Genomic DNA, 19,199 nt, shown 5'->3' on the forward strand with positions numbered 1-19,199 from the left:
TATATTAATAATTATTTAAAATACAATATCATGTTAGGCAATGTCATATAAATAAAAAACATGTTTCATTCAACATTAATATTATTGAGACGTAAAAGCTACAGATTAAATGTGGGGATGTCGCTCTCTGATTGGTCGGTTTGAAACAGAACGTAGATGACGTTTCCGCCTACATTGATTACCCCACCGTCGTGTCCCTCTGCTCGCACCCTGCTGCCTCTACCAAGCGCTTCCTCGCAAGTAGCCGCCCCACAAGATACGAACGTAACCAAATCGAGCGCGATTTCATTCCACGTCACTAAACCCCGCCTCGGAACTGATTAAATAAACGGTTTCAGCGGTTCTTTTACACTGGACTGGCTGCTGTGGACTATTTGGATACGAGGCTTTTTTCCAAGGAATTGTTTTTAATAATACGTTTTTAGCAAGTATGCGATAGCCTTGACAAGTGGGTTTTTTTATTTCTGGAAGCTGGTTTTAAGAAAGGTAATATTGGCGCGTGTTTCAGTTGAAATAATAAAATGGCAGTCATAGAAGTCATCCCAGGAGCGACTTAAAGAACTGTTTAAACTTGTTTTACTCGATTTTAAGTTCGAAGGCTTTATGTTTAAACTGCTAGTTTGTTATGCATGAATGTTGGCAGTGTTTTGAGCGAGTTGTTAAATACTCAATAACTGTTGTTTTTTTTTAAATGCAGAAAACACGACGCTCTTTATGTTTGTTTTCATTGTTTATCTTTTAAATTTCAAATTATAAAGCAAAAAAAAAGAAGTGTTCCTGTCATCGGTTGTTATGTTCTGGTCCATGTGAATGGGGAGTGACGTGCTAAGAAAAGGGTTGTAAGTGTTCCTGTGTGATCTGGAAGGAAAAGCTTTCATTGTATATTCATTTCCACAAGACTTCACAATGAAAACAAACCCTTTTAGATCTTTTTACGTCATATATACGTTTTCTTTACAAAGTGATTTCGTCCACAGGAAGCCATCATGTACAACATAAAGTCTTCCGTTCAGTCGCTCATGCAGATGTTCGATGGGAAAACCAAGGACTATCTCAGTCACATTGAGAATGACCACATGGTGTGGCTTGAAGAGATCGAAGAAGAGGCTCATCGCATGTTTTCAAAGTAAGTATCAAATGAGTAGGATTTACATTTTCTTGCCTCTCTTTGTCATGTGATGTACAGCTTTACATTTTTTCAATGAGTGAGTGTCTGTACTTTTAAAGCTGAACTGATTTCTATGAAACAACTATTTTCTGACATGTCTTGTCAAGACAATACCTGTGATATAAGCATGTTTTTGTTGTTTTCCCTTTTATTAAATACTAATCCTTGTGTTATATCAAGCTCAAGGTGACCCAGTGACGGCAAACAAATGAGTTTGAGGTATCCCTTGTGTTGTCTCTGGGGCAAACACATTTGTTTTCGGGCCACTGGCTCATCAAGGGGTTTCTTGTCAAAGTCCTGAAAACTAAGTCAAAGGGGTTTAATGTTTTAGTTATTAAGTAAGTGATGTCATAACTTGCTAAATGTATATATAATTTTTCTTAGATATTATTTCATTGATTTTTTTCCCCCACATATATCAATCAGTACAGCTCAACAGTGGCTGTAAATGGTAAGATAAACCATCATAAGAAGGGCAACAACATTTGGGCAGCTGTAAAAAATAAAAGTGTGTATGAACATGTTAAGCAAAAAGCTTAAGTTATAAAACATGACACTTTATTTCAGTTGGTATCATTAGAAAGCTTGCTAAACAAAAGAACTGGGGTGAGTTGAATTCTCTTCTAATGATGTTAAATGTTAAATAAACTAAAAATGGCTTTTAAAAAATGCATACTAAAAGCAAATTTATAGCCCAGATTAAACAAACAAGCTTGAGTATTACTTGTATTATTGTAACGATACCGATTTAATATTTGACTTGCCAGGGATGTCAAAGGCCTACTTTGAGTTAAGATGTTTATATGTTATATATGTTATTTGTTTAAGGGATTTCAATCCAGAGCCAGAATTGATGCCTAAAACACCGTCGCAAAAGAAGAATAGTCGCCGGAAGCGGGTGTCATTGGGTCGCCAGGAAGACAAGAGAAGGTTTGTAACTGTTGTGGCATTTTTCATTTGTTGAATAAAAAAACAAATATGACTTGATTGGTTTGGCAGGTCGTCCAAAGGAAAACGAGTCAATCTCCGTGGCTCTGGTATCATGCCTCTTGATATGGTCTCGGAGGAGGGAAATTCAGCCGAGGCGACTTCTAGCGCCACCTCAAGGCCAAAGCGCACCACTCGGAAAAACAAACAAGCCAACGTTGAAGCGTCCGAGGAAGCGACTCGTTCTATTCTTGAGATCAGTGACGCCAAGAAGGATGCGAGCGACGGGAAGTCCGACCCGGAACCTGAACAGGTCGCCCATGTTGTTGAAGACGACTTGATGGTGGGAGACGCGTGCAGCTCCGCGACACACTCCCCAAGAATGGAGGTGAGGATTTCTTCCGAGGATCGACTGTCTGCCGAAATTGCCCAGAAGGCCATCGAGTCCCCTGGTCGCACTGCCAACAAAATCACAATCGCCGACACTGCTGAGACCTCACAGCGGCTTTCGAAGAGATACTCCCTGAAGCTGCGTCACTCGCTGGGCGGTTTACGCCACAGCATGACGCATGAGTCGGTGCGCCGTGCATCACGCCGATCAATGCTTAAGAAAAAGGCGGTTCATGCCGACAGCTCCATGTGCAGCACTAATGTTGATGGTGAGAAAATATGACCAGATGCATTAATACGTATGATATTTACCATATATTGAATGATATGAATTCATTTTTTCTTGCCCATTCTCCAGATGACTCGAGTATGGACATTGTGGAAGAAGATGGAGAGCTGTAAGTAACGATCATTCGTGTTAAGTTTCCTTCATTATAGATGACATCTACCCTCAATATTTTCTTTCTCTATATCAAGTATAACTGAACCCTCAACTGCAGACACAGTTGATGCTGCTGTTGAGCCTATACACACTCCCCCGATGGTAAATTCCAATATTCTAAGAAACAAGGTTCTATTCACAATTTCTTGGACGTATAAACCCTTGAATGTATTTGTCTACACAGATGGACCAGAAGGCACAACAGTCTTTTGGACGCGTAACGCGCTCTGTCGCTGCAAACTCACCGAAATTGCTGTCTGTTCCGCTGCCAATCATGTCTACGCCAAACAAGAAATCTGGTATAAACTCCACATTTACTTTGACCATAAGCATACTTTTTCTCACTGTGACATATTCCCCAGTTTTTTGTTAGGAAAGTGTGTCTTTTATAAGTACCAGTTGTTTTTGTTTTTTTTATTCATTCATGCCATAGTTTGAATAACACTTACTCCTGGGGGTTTCAAAGGTTAATTTGAAGATCTAAAGCTTTCTGTGTTTTATTAGAGACTTGTGATCGAATAACAACAATGCTACAGGGCAAAGTGTACAGTACATCCATTGTGTGAACTAGTGCTTGAATGTTGAAGTACACTTTGAGCCTTTTACCGGGTAGATTTCCATCAACATTAAACAAGCCTCAATATAATCACTCTTCATAATCCCTGGGTTAGACTTTTTGCAGCCTCAACATGATTCCGATACAATGTTCTTGTGCGATTGCTCAGGCTTGTACATATGCTTGTCTTAATACAGAGCAGCCATAAATTGAATTATATCCCAGATTTGTTTTCATCCTTTTCTTTTGAATAGTACATTTCTCACCTTGCCTTCTAGCTTATCAACTAGTTGAGTTTTAGAAGTATCAAAATACTTCATAAGAGATCTAAAAGTCAGTGATTGATTGTCACAGCTAATTTTCCTTTTTTTATTGCTCTCCATTGTTTCAGATAATACTGGGAAACGGCAGACATCAACCAACAGGAGGTGAGTGACCTTTTTTTCCTCTTGTTAAATGAATACCACTAATGACATTTGCAACTTCTTAGGTCAAGTCAAAGTATCAAACGGAAAGCACCTGATACTGTCGAAAGTCCAACAAAACGGTGTTCCCCTCCCAAAAAAGCTCACAGTGTAAGTATTTAAGAAAGGGCATTTGTCTTTTTTCTTTTCTACCCATGTTTTCCTTTTGTTATTGATGCAGCGTAAAATGTTTAGCTTCTGTTGACGGTGAAGAATCTTGTCATTAAAGTGGTTTTATTATTATTATTAACTATTAGATAGTATTGCTTATTACCCAAAAAAAAGGCCAGGTAAGCCATTTGTCATGACTTGCCTAAAACCGAAGTCATGATCATTGTTTCGAGTGTGATTTGAAATCAATCCTTGAACACCTGTATCTTTCTTATCAGGCCATCAGACCAAATATGAGGTCCTTCTTGCACACGGTCCAGAAGAATCAGATGTTGATGATGACTCCGAGCTCTCTGGGCCGCACTGCCATGATCAAATCCTTCATCAAGCACACAACTCCTTTAAAGACGGATCCTAAGGTAAGGAGCTTAAGAGTATAACTGTGACGTTTGATTGAACACTTCTTGTATGGTTCCTGACTTGCTTAGTAATGCGCATTTATTTAATTTTTCCTTTCACAAACTCTATATAGTCGTCTTATGTTTTTTTTATTTTCTCCCCCAGTTGGTTTTTGATACTGTGGTGAGTATAAGTTAAATGTTTGTGGGCACCTGGTGGTCTCTAATATCACTTGTTGCAGATTTCTAACGCGTCACAACTCATGTTTCTGACATTTGTCCCACATCTGTGACGTCTGATTAGTATCTGCTAGTATGGGTGAGAACAGGGCTGTTCAACTTGAGGCCTGTGGGCTGCCCATTCACCCAGAAATAATGAATGTGTTCTCAATAAGCTGAGAAAACTAAATTCAATTTGCGTACGTTTTCTTCAGTGTTACGGTCAGCGGAGAAGCTCCAGTATAGAGCCGTTTATGATGCAACAGTGTCCTTTTTAAAGCAACATAAGGTTGACATAGAAAGCAGAAGATTATCCATCGAATGGACCTAAAATATCTAAACAAACAAAACCGTATAATGGGGTGTGAGGGGAAAAAAAAGTATACATCAACATTTTTTTACCGTTACTATATCAACATTTCAATGGCACTGTATCTAATTTTGATTTAATTATGTTTTTATTTCTGTCAAATTATGTTTTATTTAGTTGGTTTATAACATGGTTTATCTATACATTTAATAAATGAGTAATTCATTTTGGTTTATTTCAAATTAGCATGAAATGGCTTCTTTTTTCTTTTTTTTTAACTTTGTTGCTATTAAACTTCCGGGCACTAGATGTCGTTAGTTATTAGGTCCTCCGCAGCAAAAGAACGATGCAATCACAGCGATGACTGAGTACAAGAGGAAACTGATACAGCTTGCACAAGCTGCTTTTAAAGCTAATGTTATTTTTTTCTATTAATTTAACCAAAAGAGTGGAACAATCACAAGATGTCACTAAAATTCAGTGTTCCCTTGAAGTCCTTCCGAAAAAGGCTAGTGTATCGAAATGTAGCGTTTGGCGAGCTAAATATATCTCTAATGGTATTGTGAGATTAGTGTATCTATACATTCCTACTGTAAAACACAATGAGACACTTGGTTGTTGCTATTACAATGCAACATTTATAATGCATCTCTTTGACGAGAAATATGGCGCACAAGCTTGACATCCTTCCCAACTTTGAGTTGAATAGCCCTGGGTTGTTTGTTTGTTTGTGTACTTCATTGAGTTACTTGTTGTCCAAATATTCATTTCAAAGCTCATGACAAAACTAACATAGAATACACTATAACTAGCTAAAAATGTAATCTAAATGTTTGCTTTTATAGATATTAATTTTAAGTTATAAGGTAAGGTAAAACTTTATTGATCCCTCAGGAGGTCTCCTTCGGGAAATTGTTTTTTCCAGTAGCCAGCGATTTTTCATAAACAATAAAAAATAATACATAAAAAATAAAATGAGAAAAGAACATAAGAGGAAGAACAAGATGACACAATCCAAGTCTAAACTTATTTGACCCATTACATCTCTTCGCTTCCTGGTTTAACTTGGAGACGGACATGACGTCCAAACATCTGCTTTAACTTGAGAAGGTGTTTTTATGTTGTCGATATACGAGCAATAAATGCCATCAAAATATCCTTAAGTCGCTCAACCTAATCTTTGTTGTTGTTTCTCATGGTCATTAGGTCAAAAAAACCAGTTTGAATCTCTTGAAACGATTGTCTTCATTACAATGTCATTTACGGTAGTATATCCAAACAAAACCGTCGACACCATGAATGTAAATATTCTGCAGCCGTCAATCTGTTGTCTTCAGTTTTAATAAATGTAGAGCAGGCACAGTTCAAGATGGTTAAGGAATGAAGATCATCACTTCAAATGTTATCTTTTGTAAATGTGTCAAAGGCCTAAATGACCCTGAAGCACACTTGACTAATACAAATCCAAAGATGTTTGACGTCAATGAACACTTCCTCATTGCTTACCTGACATCCAGCTATATATTATACTCTAATACAAAATGATTTTCAGCTAATGAATGGGTGTTTTTATTTTAAAGGGGTGTTGTGCATAAATGCATGTTTTCCTTTATCATGACTCACATTTCATAAACGGCAGCTTTAACGCCAGATGTAAGATTAAGCATTGTTACTTTTAGACCAAAGAGTGCATGAAACTGGAGGCTCTCAGGAAGAAGCAGGAACAAGAGCAAGAACGGATGAGGAAAATGGAAGAGGACAAGAGAAGAAAGCAGGACGAGCTGAAAAGGTGAGCGTTCTGTCGGACAGCATGGCTGCCATTACCAGAGGTGATTCTGACCGTGTTCCTCAAATGCGTTCCAGGAAAAGGGATGAGCGGCTAAGACGCGTGAACGAGGCCAAAGTGAAAGAAGAACAGAAAGATTTGGAAAAGAAAAGGAAGATCGAGCAGAAAATGATTCAGATCGACGAGAACAAGGTAGCTGGACTGTTCTCTGGCTTAACAACAGAACCGACCGTCGTCATTATTCTATCGATTTGACTAATAACGTCTCCTCAGCTGCAGCGGCAGGCGGATGAAAAGGCCAAGAAGAAGGTGGCCGTGAAACGCCAGGAGGAGCTGGAGCTCAAACGCAAGCTGGAAGAGGAAGCGAAGAGGAAGAAGCTTCAACAAGCCGTGAGTTAATACATGGTTAAGAATATTTAATACTTGGTGCAGAACGTCAAATTAAATATCTTAGATTTGCCAAAATTAAATGATGTAATTTCAAGTACTAAAGGATGCTGTCAGTCAAATGAAGGTTTTTTTGTTTGTTTTTTAAATACAGGTCACTGAATCTTAGTTTAACTGTTATAAATGTATATTAATGGTGACATTTAGTGTCCAGAAAGGCACCATTAAATAAAATGGTATTTTTGATTTGGTAATAATAATTCATAGAATGTCTCAATTTTTCTTATACACATAAAAAAAAATCTAGATGGTTAACTTTCTAATTATTTATAATAAAAAAAAACTACGATAATATCATGGATCTGTTGGGTTGTATGTCAAATGTTTGTTTGTTTTTTTTAAACATTGAGTTTGAAATGAACACTAGTTTAGTTTTGTGGGTAGATTAGTTTTTAATAAAGAGGAGCATCTGTTCTTTTTCTCTTGGAAGTCATGAGTCCTCAATTTATGTCCAGGACAAGGAGCCGTCTGAGGAACCTGTTGTCCTTAACTACTGGGAAAGGATGGTCATCTTTGTGGATCGATGTTTTTGTTTTTTTGGGTTATTTTGCTTTGACTATTGACCTCATACGAGTGTTGCTGAGCGCAGGCTGTCCAGTTGGAAATCATAAATAATTTGAGATATCGTTTCCCTTTTCAGGAGGAAGAAAAAAGGCAGCAAGAGCTGCTGGCTAAGAAGGCGGAGGAAGATGAACTCCGATCAAGAACGTTGATGGAGGCTCGTAGAGCTCTGGAGCTTAAGAGAGAGCAGGAGCGCGAAGCTGAACGAAAGGCTGCTATTGAAAGGTGAGTCAACTTTTTTTTTCTTCTGTTAATGGCTACATTTAAAATGTCTGAAATTGTCAAATACCCCCTGACCATACAGTACAGTACGTCTTCTAAGTTAAAATGCAGGGAGGTGAATATGAGGATGTGGGTTAAACTATGACGACTTTTCTTTTTTTTTTTGTTTACCTATGATGTGATTGGTTCCTCAGAGAACGAGTTGAAAAGGAGAAAGCTGTGGCCCTGCAGCGTGAACTGGAGAAAGCTGCGAAAGAAAAGGAAAGAAGAGAAAGAGAAGAGAAGAGGCGACTGGTAGGAAATACTCGCAACAATACTTGTACTGATGGCAAAACTAGTGTTCTCCGATTCAAGAGCAATCATCTACTATCTTTTTTTTTCTTTTTTTCAGTAAAAATTGAGTGGCAGAATAGTGTGGACCATATCATACAATAACTATTATGTCGCTAAACGATTATTTTTCTGACTTCAAGCTGCTCCTAAAAGGCTATCTTTTCTCTAACCAATGTTGCACCTAAAGTATAAAAATGGACCAGATCATTGGTGATACTTCTTATAATCAGGTGCGCTTCATAGTCCCAAACATACGTTGCCTGAACTCCTCACGTTGTCTGTGGTCAACATCGAACGTATCAACGAGAGGCGAGCGACTGAACCCCTCGAGCCGACTGTTGTCGCCACCGTTCCAGCAGTTCAGTGATCTCTTCAAAGCTACATTTAAGATTTTTAATCTTTTCAAACTGGTTTTGTTATTGTTTTCCAAAGGTTTTTTTTGTCTGTCTGGAATGAAGCTGCTGGTTGTCATAATGTTTTTCTTGATCAGGAGGAGCAGCAGAGGCTAGCTGAAGAAAAGGCTGCTAAGTTGAGGGAGCAGGAAGAAAAGGCAGCTGCTTTGAAGGTATTCTAGAAATGTTAAACATGCTTGATGTGTAATGACGATGTAAATGATGTCTGAAAGTTCATCACAGCATTCGGGCTCATATAATGCATTTTTTAAGCCTTTTTTAATCAAAAAATAAATCTTTAATGGACTCTTGGCAGCATCGCAGCAAAACAATAGAGGAACTAACATTCCAACTGCTGTTGCTAACAGACTCTCACAGTAGATGCACGTCACGGTTCCACTTCAACATGGTTCTTACAAAAACTTGTAAAAATATATTTTTTTAAACTTTTGTTTATTGTCAAGTTGGTCCTTAATTTAATTATCATTTAACTTGCCTTAAGCTGAACCCTGGATATGTAAGTAAGTAAGTAGTATTTATTTATATAGTGCTTTTCTAGACCAGGGTCACAAAGCGCTTAAACAATCAAAACAATACTCAAAAAAGTATATACTTTAAAGATCAAGATAATACTGAGAACAACACAGGAGTTCCAGAAAATCAAGGAAAAGCCTGAACAAATAGAAACGTCTTAAGATGTTTCTTAAAGGAGTCAGTAGATCCATCAAGCGCAAAGAGAGAGGAAGATTGTTCCAAAGCTTAGGAGCAACAGCCTGAAAAGATTTCTCTCCTCTGGTCCTGAGCCGTGTGCGTGGAACCATCAGTAGATTCTGATCCACAGACCTCAGAGCCCGAGCTGGGGTGTAAGGCTGGATCAGATCAGTGATGTAAGGAGGAGCCTGTCAGGATGTTCCTGCTGCATTGTAATGTGTATATGTGTCGCCGACTGACGCAATGAATCCCTCAATATGAATGTAACTCCAAAACTAAACAAACTATTTTAATCTAATATGCCATTTACAGAAGTCATGGTGTCTTCTGCTTGTTTGCTGTATTTAAAAAAAAAAAAAAAGTTTAATCATAATCAGTTTTTTTTTTTTCTTCTTCTTCTTCTTCCTGCCAGAAGGCTGCCATGAACGTGACTCTGGATGTTGACGATATTGCAGTATGTCTTTCTAGAACACCTCTTAAAAATGAACTTATATTTCTCTGATTATTGATATAAATGATTTGTCTTGGCAGCGTCATGCTCCGGCCACACCCGTCGGCAAAGGCACCGCCCTGAACGTGACGATGGATATCAGGGTATGTTTTTAGAGAAGGCATCCAATGTTGAACCGACTATTTGCATGATTTATTCTGCTCTGTCTTCTCAGACTCTGCCTCAGACCCCGACTGTCGGCAAAGGCACGGCCATGAACGTGACCGTGGACATCGAGGTCCGTGTTGAAAGCGCTTTGTGACCCTGGTCTAGAAAGGCGCTATATAAATAGAGATTATTATTATTATTATCTTCAATACTTTGTAAAATACTGTTTACTTATAATGATCTTATTCATTCTCTACAGCAATCACCTCAATCGTATGCAATCACACCAACCAATGGCAAAGCTATCAAAATGTCCAAAAATGCTGAAGATTATGGGATGGACCAGAACAGCGATGACTCAACGGACGACGAGTCGGCGCCAAGGAAACCTATTCCGTCCTGGGCAGAAGGTGTGGACATGATTTAAGTGCTGCTGTCGGCATTTACTTTCACTGTCTTATAAAAAATAATATATTTTAAATGTTTCATGACTCATTTCTGATTTGTCGGCCCCTCCTAGGTGAACCTCTGCAGCAGACCCTGCTGAAACAGTACTTCAATCCGCCAGATTTTGACTCTTTCTTTGGCATCATCGAACCACCAAAACTGGACGACATCTTTTATAAAAGCAAACCTCGCTATTTTAAAAGAACGAGCTCGGCTGTGTGGCACTCGCCTCCCGCTGGCAAAAAATAAAGTCTGCGGTTTTAATGTTGTATAAAGTTGTTTGTTTTCTTTTGAGTGTATTTCCTAAAGGACTTTTTAGCTGTCCCAAATATTTCTGTTCAACATTTCTGGCTTCTACATGTTGAAGACTTTAATGGTTCACTGAATGTTATCAGATTTTTTTTGTTGTTTTTTTTGGGTGGGGGGGGAATGTCTGGTGATTACTGTACATTAAAACTTGAAAGTGAAAATGGATGTCATTCTTATGCATTCTATAAAAAAAAGTGTTCACTATATACGAAAACTATAGTTCAATAGTAGTGATACCTGTCGCTGGTACTTTCTACGTCACTTCCTACTAGCGTCTCACCCGGTTCCTCTAGTGGCAGGCTAGGGTAGTGCATTTTCTTACCCACGTTAAATGTATTGTTTAAGAACATTTTTTTATTTCATGTGGGTTTCTTTTCGATGTAATTTCACCTTAAAATCCAAAAGGTACATTTTCCATTGTCCTTTATATTTTTATTTTAGTTTTTCCCTATTGACACTATTTTTGTTTCCAGTCATATTTCTTTCTATGCATATTTAATGAATAAAACTAACTTATACTGGATATTCAAAATAATTTATATTCGCGTCCAGCGTAACCGAACGTGGGTGGTGACGTCACGCCTGCTACAAGCTACTTAGCATCGCTGACGTAACGACAGGTCTGCGGCGACATCAGGTTTGTTTTCTTATTCTCTTCCATGAGAAATTATTCTTTAAATGATTTTCTCTCGGTGATGTTGGATTTGTTAACCAATGATAACAGTCATGAACTATATCTGATTTGATCAATAAGCTTAAAATGCACATGACTACCTTTAATAAACATGTTTTTGATCATATTATTAACTAATAATAGATACAGACGAAATCCGTTAAAAAAAAGTGTCAGTGGCAAGAAAGTGGAGTGAACTAGATTTAGCTAAACACTACTATAATAATAAAATATAATGAAAACTTTAAGGTGCAGATTGATGGATTAACCAAATAAATAACCAAAAAAATCATACTTAAATGTTTTCTTGTTCGTGATAACATGAATAGATTTTATTGAAAAGTTAAGTCAGCTAGAAACCATATTTTTAGATCAATGGTGTCCACACAGCCATCTTTGCTACTACAAACCTTTAATGTTTACATTAAAAGCAGCAGTTTCTAATCACAATATACATCTTTTTCTCCACACGTTGTGGTTAACATGCGATTCATCTTGATCCACCTTTTGTTCCAGAACATTTATTTCACCCAATGAAGCATTATTTGTGCTATTGATGTGTGTCACTCTAACTATATTCTCTTGTGTTGATCACTGACTGAAGTGTCATTGTTTGTTACAGATATGAATTCCCAGGTCCGTCAAAACTTCCACCAGGAGTGTGAAGCTGCTCTCAACCGGCAGATCAACTTAGAGCTCTATGCATCATATGTTTATCTCTCAATGGTTGGTATTTAGAAACCAGAATCTGCTGGTTAAGATGATTTTTAATAACCTTATTATTATTATTATTATTTAGGCATATTACTTTGACAGGGATGACAAATCGCTGCCAAACTTTTCAAAGTTCTTCAGCTCCCAGTCCAAAGAGGAACGTGAGCATGCTGAGAAGTTGATGAGTTTTCAGAACCAAAGAGGAGGAAGGATTTTTCTCCAGGACGTCAGGGTATGTATGTATTATACTTCTGCGACACGCTTCCCATCTGTTAGATCCGAAAAAAAAGGAAGCCTGAGTTAAGACATCTTTAGTTAGAGCTCGAGACATATAATCCTGGTTCTTTTTCGGTCAAACATGAGTTATAGAATCCTCCTTTGAAACGTTTGATCTGAGCGGTGGAAAATGTTTGTCCTCAGAAACCTGAGAGGGACGAATGGGGGAGTGGTCTGGAGGCTTTGGAGTGTGCCTTACAGCTGGAGAAGAGTGTAAATCAATCCCTACTGGATCTGCAGAAGATGGCGTCTCATCACAATGACCCTCATGTAACAGAAGCGGCGCTTTTCAACATTTATTTTTGTATTACTTAGTGTTTTTCTTTCCACAGTTGTGCGACTTTATTGAGACACATTTCCTGGACGAGCAGGTGAAGTCCATCAAACAGCTGGCCGACTGGATCTCCAACCTGCGACGCATGGGGGCGCCACAGAACGGGATGGCCGAGTACCTCTTCGACAAACAGACCATGTCTGGAGGTGAAACGACCATGTAACATGGCTGACATGTAACGAGCAAAATACAATACCTATTGATGAACTGTGCAACAGCCATTAATAGTTGGAAGTGATCTTTATCTATTGTATACAGCTCACTTGTACTATAAGCAAATACCCTGTAGTTTTCGCTCAATAATGTCTTAAATGATGTGTGATTAAGGTCAGCAGACAGTCCTTTCCTGTGCTGCCTTTGGTGACAGCTAGGGGTGTGTATTTGCAAGAATCTGGCGATACAATACATCGCCATCGTATCACTTTACAGGGGTAACAATACGATATATTATGATACAGTAGGAACAAGGATATAATTGTATTATTGCCGAGTACTTGTTGGAGAATTTACAGATCACATGACTCTTGACGAAGTCGTAACTGCTTTCATTTGTTTTGAAACCAAAATATGTCCAAACATCAGCGTTAAAAGCTGCTGAAGTCCACTGTATCCTCTCGTCCCCAGTCAACACCAGGATTTTATTGTTACTTAAGGTGTGGGGAACGTAATGACTGCTGCCATCTAGCAGCTGGAAGTTTTGATACAACAAATAAATGAACAAACACCCCTGAATATTTGCAATTAGTTGTACGCTTTATATATATATATAATCTTATACACGCTTTATTGAAAATGGTACACTGTTTGATTTTGTAGTAATTCACATGATGAAGCTTAATGTCATTTCCCTCCATCATAGTTGTAAACCAAGTGACCTTACAGGGCCAAGAATTATCTCAACAATAGGTTGAATCTAAACAGTATTCACAACATTCCCTGCACTATATTATATTAATAATATGTTTTCTATATTCTAAAATGTAATTATGCAATATGTATCCATCAAAAAACAACCCAAAAAGTTGTACGCACAATATTCCACTTTCATGCTAGTTTAGCTAGACCATGTACTTTAACATGCAGTGTATTACTATTAAAAGTAAACAATTCTGATCTTTTGTTGTTTTTATTTAACCTGGCCTTATCCATCCATCCATCCGTCTGTCCATCCGTCCGTCCGTCCATCCATCCATCCATCCATCCATCCATCCATCCATCCATCCATCCATCTGTGGTGGTGTCTTTCTCTTCGTTATCAATGTTATGATGTTATGAATCAAATAATTGTCAAATCAATCAGAAACTAAACTAAACTTCTGTGTTTTTCTTGATCAACCTGACTTGGCCCTTTGCCTCGTTTGTCTACCCCCAACCAGGTAAACTGCCTAAAATAAATCGTCATGGCAACTAATTCCCTACATAAGATTAACTTTCCACATTGAGTATAAATTCCACTTGTACTGCAGTTTTTCTTACACAAAGTGATCTTCAGACTCGTGTTGTTTTTTTAATTCCAATTTTTATTAATTTAATTCCTCTTTTTCTCAAGTTATCACAACGAAATTGTTTGTTTTGGAAAAGATTAAAAAGAAGAGGAGATTATCTCTAAATTCTGATTCCGGATTAAAAGTGACACATTTACAAAGATTTAACATGTTAATGGCAGTGTTGAAGTAGTAACGTAGTAATATGTGAACATTAAGGACCATGTTTAGTCTTGTTTGTGTCCTGCAGCTGCCTTGTTCCCACTGCTCTCCACTAAAACACCCAAAAGATCTGCTTCGGTCAGTGAGATCCCAGAATCATTGGGTGAGTTTTGCTGATTGGTTTCCTGCTGCGAGGAACCGGAGGTGTGGCCGTCAATGTTGCCGCTCAGCCCACCGTTGGTGCCCCCGTTGCTGTTCTTTGCGTTGCCACTAAAGCTTCCGATGTTGCTATAATTACTTGTTCCATTACACAAACTTCCGGTTGTGGCAGTGCTGTTGGTGCTTGTTGCATTAATGCTTCCAGAGCTGCTGTTAGGATTACCGGGATTTGTAAGACGAGAAAGAGAGGTGAATGAAAACACCCTTTCACCTACGCTTGCAGCTGCCCGTGCACTTGCCGGTCCAGGCTGGCTGACGGTTGTAGTGTCAAGATTAAGACATGGAAGTGGAGGACGGCGGGACAGGAGACCCTGACCTCGCCTGAGTTTAGATATTGGGCAGAGTTCAGGTGGAGGGTCAGGGAAGGAGAAGGCAGGGGCATTTGGTACCCCCCTATCCTCACTCACCCAGGGAAAAGCAGAGGATGGCGGTGGTGGTAGGTGAGTGGGAGTGTCAGGAGACAGCATCTGTGAACCCATCACTGGAGGAACTAAAGAGGTACAGCTTTGATTCCACTCACTTGGAGTTCGTCTAGTAGGCCGTGGACGGGGCACCGCAGTTGGCATACAGTGAATCGGTGTTTGAGGACAGCTGTAGAATCCTGGCCTCTCAAACAGTGGGACATTTGCGAAGGCGCAGTCCTGATCTCTGTCCGGGTTCCCGGGCTGGCGAGTGGGCCCCAAATTGGAATGAGCCTCAGGGTGCAAGTAAAGGGGGAAGCGACTGAATGGAGCTCCTGGACGCCGGCGCAGCAGAGATACCCTTGAGGAGCGTGGAAAGTTAGGAGACTGAACTCCCAGAAGACGTCCCAGTCCCCCGAGCAAAGGTGTGGAGTAATTGGCCTCCTCGTTTTCTTTGATTTGCTCCAGATTGGACTGGAACTCCATCTCCTCTTTAGGAACGCTAGAGGAACAATAGTTGTTAGAAAGGAATGTTGCATTAGATATCAAGGAGAAAAGGCACAGTACCTGATGTCCAACGCTGAACCCATGAAGGATGGCTTGCGATGTTCTGCACTGGCAGCAGTGTACGGGGGCCGAGGTTCTGATTCGTTCCAGTACATATCCCTCTCAACCACCGGTAGACTATCGTACATCTCATCCACAGACAGCAGGGAAACCTAGAAAAGAGAGAGCGCTATGTTGTAGGAAAATACTGAATCCCAAACTGCAGAAGATTTGTAACAATAAACAATTGAAACCTGCAGGTTGCGGTCAACAAGCCAGTTGGTCTCAAAGTCGTCATCATCCTCACCAAAAGGGTTGATGAGTTGCTCGGCCACCTGAATCCCCAAAGACAAAAGCTGATTACATTTCAATTATTTAAGCAAGACAAAAGTCACTTCTGTCTAATCATCTAGAGTGACCTTGAGCCAACCAACGTAGAAGAAGAACTGCAGCATGGTGAACACTGGCAGATAGAAGTCCACATCGTGACCCTGGTAGCCTTGAGCGGGATCCAAGAACTGACGACCGATGAGGCAGGCAAGGAAAAAGCTGTATACTGCTACTGTGACCACCTGATAATCACACGACTGTCAGTCTTTACGGAGGGAATCACCTCTGCAGTCATACTAGAATTCAACCTGTGTGTAGACAAGAGGTAGGCTGATCCAGTCATACCCGAACAGCTTCATGCAGTTCGCCCGTAAACTATTCAACTCCTAACCAAAGGAAGGAACAAAATTAAAACCTAATGTGGAATTGACCACATTTTCAAACTCACATGCTAACTAGTTCTGAAGACCTACTGTGAGAATTGCCGTGAGGGCAACGTCGTTATTAATCCGGCCGTCCGTCCTCGCCCTCAATGCCAAATTCACAAACCACATACAGGGGACCCAGAACTTGTTATGAGGAGAAGGTAAGTCCTCTAGATGCCTCAGCTCCTCTGATGTCATTATACCTGAGACAGTTCACAGTAATCACTCCCCTGATAGAGCAGAATGTTAAAGGATCAGTCACTGAAATTGAGTCTATTACTTACCGGCCTGCACCAGATGCTCCATGGTAGGGAACCTCTTGTAGACGGCCGTGCTCACAGAGCGGTAGATGAGGACCCCGGACAAGTTTGCGTACCGCATGAGCGTTCGTCGTGTCAGCCGGGCCGCTTCATCTGATCCACGGACGTGACCGCCGACCAATGCTGCCAGGCGGTCGGGCCAAGGGACGTTCTCGAACTGACCCCACCAACGGGACACCACCAAGGTAACGTAGAAACCTGTAGAATATTTTTGGTGGACATCTAGTTCAACCTGTTATTTGTAATCAGATTACATACACCTTGACATTTCATCGTTCACGACTGTTTATGTAACTTAAGTAATGCCAGTTACTGGATTTCCTTTTTTTGGACCTTTGACTTCCTATTTGACATGTAACACAACCAGAACCTTTCACGTTAAAACGATCAAAACTCGGAGTCCGTTCCGTTCCGGTTCTTATGCTTCACTTCATGGAGAAAGATGGACAATCAGAGTGTGTCACGGGTCGTTTATTCGCTGTTTCAAGTCAAACAAAATACAAGCTTTACGATCGTGACCGGACGCACTTTGTCCTGGCGACTGTACAGGTCAATAGTCTTGGGAGAAAAGGTCCCGATCTGTAGAAACATCGCTATATTCAAGGCAAATTTCCGGTCCGGGAGATAGTCCCTTTCTTGCCAAATGGTTCTTTCAAGTTCCCTGTGTCCCGATCCCCCGTAGAGAGACACCCTAATTTGTTTTCTTGTAATCTAATCATTCAAATGTTCTCGGGTGAGGGTTTCCGTCTTTTAGCCCCCCTTTTCCGGATGTTTCTTGCTTCGTTCTTTGATCTACGATTTAAGGTGTGATTGGCAGATAAACAGATGTTTTAAATTACCGGTGTCGTATCTCTAATTCTGTTTCAACTTGTCTTGAAACAGTGTGAATCAGTCTGGAGTGAAATGTTGATTGGAAATGTGTATTCAAACGTTCAAGATCTTAGATGAAGCGAGTAGTTTATACTTTATATTTTGATTATCTTTTAGCATTAATTTAGGTATGGCGTATACGTATAGTGTATAATAATTTTAATCTAACAACATTGACTGTGGCGGTGGTGCTGAAATTTTACGAAAATGCAATTAAACCGTTCTCACACTAGGGGGAACTACAAAAAAATGGGTTCAATCTCACATATCTTTGCTTTTAAATGTGGTTGGTGGCCTTAAAGACAATCTGAAACTAGACAATTCCATTCTTGTACCCTTGGATAAGTCTCCGCAATCACTGACTCACCCAGAACGAAGGAAACAGGGATGAGCTCTGCATAGCGGTTACAGTATAGTGACAACTTCTCAAACAGCCTTCTCTGGTCCTCTAGTAACACAAATCTAGGGCAGAGAAAAAAGTTAAACATGTCATGAGCTTTCTCTCCACTTTACTATCTAAGTATATCAATGTCATCAGAATTTTGAATGGTTGAATTTAACATTTTAAATGTTTTTAGTGAAATTTTAGTGGGGTTTTTTTAAGCATTAAATGATTGTTTTGAACAATTGAATCTAATTATGTACTAACAATAATCATTATGTTGAAAATGATAATATTGAAAGTTAAGTAATTCAATAATTGAATGATTATATATACTGTATATATTAAAGAAAATGTTTTTACATATGGAGTTTGAATTCCAACAGTTCAGAAATTTAACGTGTAGCCTTTTATATTCAATATAAATGTTGGCATCGTAGTTCCACCAGATGATACCGTAAGGGTGTTGAGATGCTTGATCAAAATTCCAGCCAATAATACGACATGCAGAAGATCACATGACTGTTCAGCGTTGTCTTGTGGCATCTTTAGACCAACATTTTATTATTGAATTTAAAAGGCTAGGCTATTTAGAACAAATATTTTTGAGTTATTGGAACTATAATATAAAACCAATTTAACCCTCAAATATGGTAAATGGTAAATGTAAAAATATACAAATTAATTAAATTAAGAAAAAAAATCGTAAAAATCATCACCAACATTTCTATAAAAAAGTTTCAATGTTTGAATATAAAAATTCAATATTGTGATGTCACTGAAATACTTCCATAGGTTACTATTACGTACCTGTAGACTATACTGAAGAAGTAGTAGAGCAGCGTGAAGATGATGAGTTCTCTATAGAGAAGTTTATAGATGCTGCCCTTCCAGCGCAGGAGAAGGTGGAAGAAGGTTCCGAGTCCTGCGTTCGCGACCCTGCGGGAGTAGGTGACTGTCATCGCTGCTGCTAGATCCCCAACTTGGGCGCTGACGGTCGCCTGACATAAAGAAAACTAGGGAGGTCCTGGTCATCAATCGGTGTCGCTGTCATCGGCTCCAGATGGTGTTGGATCTACTGAAAGAAAAGAAATAGTATTTTTAAAAAAGGGACAAAACGCCAAGATCTGATCTCTAAATATTTGGAGTAATTAACCCCCAAAATAGCAATATACATATAAATAATTTGATTTCTAATAGTCAGAAATATCCTGTTACCCACGAAGCTGCTGGCGTCAGAGGATTCATGTCAGCCGCCTCCAGAGTGAATGA

The 19,199-nt window shown here is 39.4% G+C and overlaps 3 protein-coding genes across 4 annotated transcripts; 2 read left to right on the plus strand and 1 right to left on the minus strand.

The window, feature by feature from the left end:
• Positions 1–346: 346 nt before the first annotated feature.
• incenp (inner centromere protein) lies at positions 347–11,266 on the plus strand. 2 transcript variants are annotated; one of them, XM_087797047.1, is made up of 22 exons: positions 347–486; positions 978–1,126; positions 1,997–2,098; positions 2,168–2,754; positions 2,844–2,883; positions 2,963–3,029; positions 3,112–3,226; positions 3,875–3,911; positions 3,974–4,058; positions 4,337–4,477; positions 4,623–4,640; positions 6,665–6,774; positions 6,849–6,963; positions 7,045–7,161; positions 7,859–8,004; positions 8,196–8,295; positions 8,825–8,899; positions 9,850–9,891; positions 9,969–10,031; positions 10,103–10,165; positions 10,295–10,445; positions 10,556–11,266. In XM_087797047.1, the coding sequence occupies exons 2-22, from the start codon at positions 987–989 to the stop codon at positions 10,729–10,731; spliced, it is 2,490 nt and encodes an 829-aa protein (XP_087653173.1). In that variant the 5' UTR covers positions 347–486; positions 978–986; the 3' UTR covers positions 10,732–11,266. The 2 variants fall into 2 exon arrangements, with proteins under 2 accessions (XP_087653173.1, XP_087653174.1); XM_087797048.1 differs by lacking the exon at positions 4,623–4,640.
• A 118-nt stretch (positions 11,267–11,384) lies between these two features.
• On the plus strand, positions 11,385–13,831 carry fth1b (ferritin, heavy polypeptide 1b). Its single transcript, XM_087797049.1, has 5 exons — positions 11,385–11,428; positions 12,087–12,190; positions 12,264–12,410; positions 12,599–12,724; positions 12,787–13,831. Exons 2-5 carry the CDS (start codon positions 12,089–12,091, stop codon positions 12,949–12,951), a joined length of 540 nt encoding a protein of 179 aa, XP_087653175.1. The 5' UTR covers positions 11,385–11,428; positions 12,087–12,088; the 3' UTR covers positions 12,952–13,831.
• A 668-nt stretch (positions 13,832–14,499) lies between these two features.
• best1 (bestrophin 1) lies at positions 14,500–18,947 on the minus strand. The gene is made up of 9 exons (XM_087797488.1): positions 18,738–18,947; positions 17,913–18,007; positions 16,640–16,873; positions 16,404–16,558; positions 16,239–16,316; positions 16,020–16,172; positions 15,855–15,935; positions 15,622–15,773; positions 14,500–15,556 (listed from the first exon to the last, which is right to left on the minus strand). The coding sequence occupies exons 1-9, from the start codon at positions 18,887–18,889 to the stop codon at positions 14,500–14,502; spliced, it is 2,157 nt and encodes a 718-aa protein (XP_087653614.1). The 5' UTR covers positions 18,890–18,947.
• Between the last annotated feature and the right edge of the window lie 252 nt (positions 18,948–19,199).

Source organism: Callionymus lyra, chromosome 8 (genome assembly GCF_982586985.1).
Source record: "Callionymus lyra chromosome 8, fCalLyr1.hap1.1, whole genome shotgun sequence".
NCBI lineage: Eukaryota > Metazoa > Chordata > Actinopteri > Syngnathiformes > Callionymidae > Callionymus > Callionymus lyra.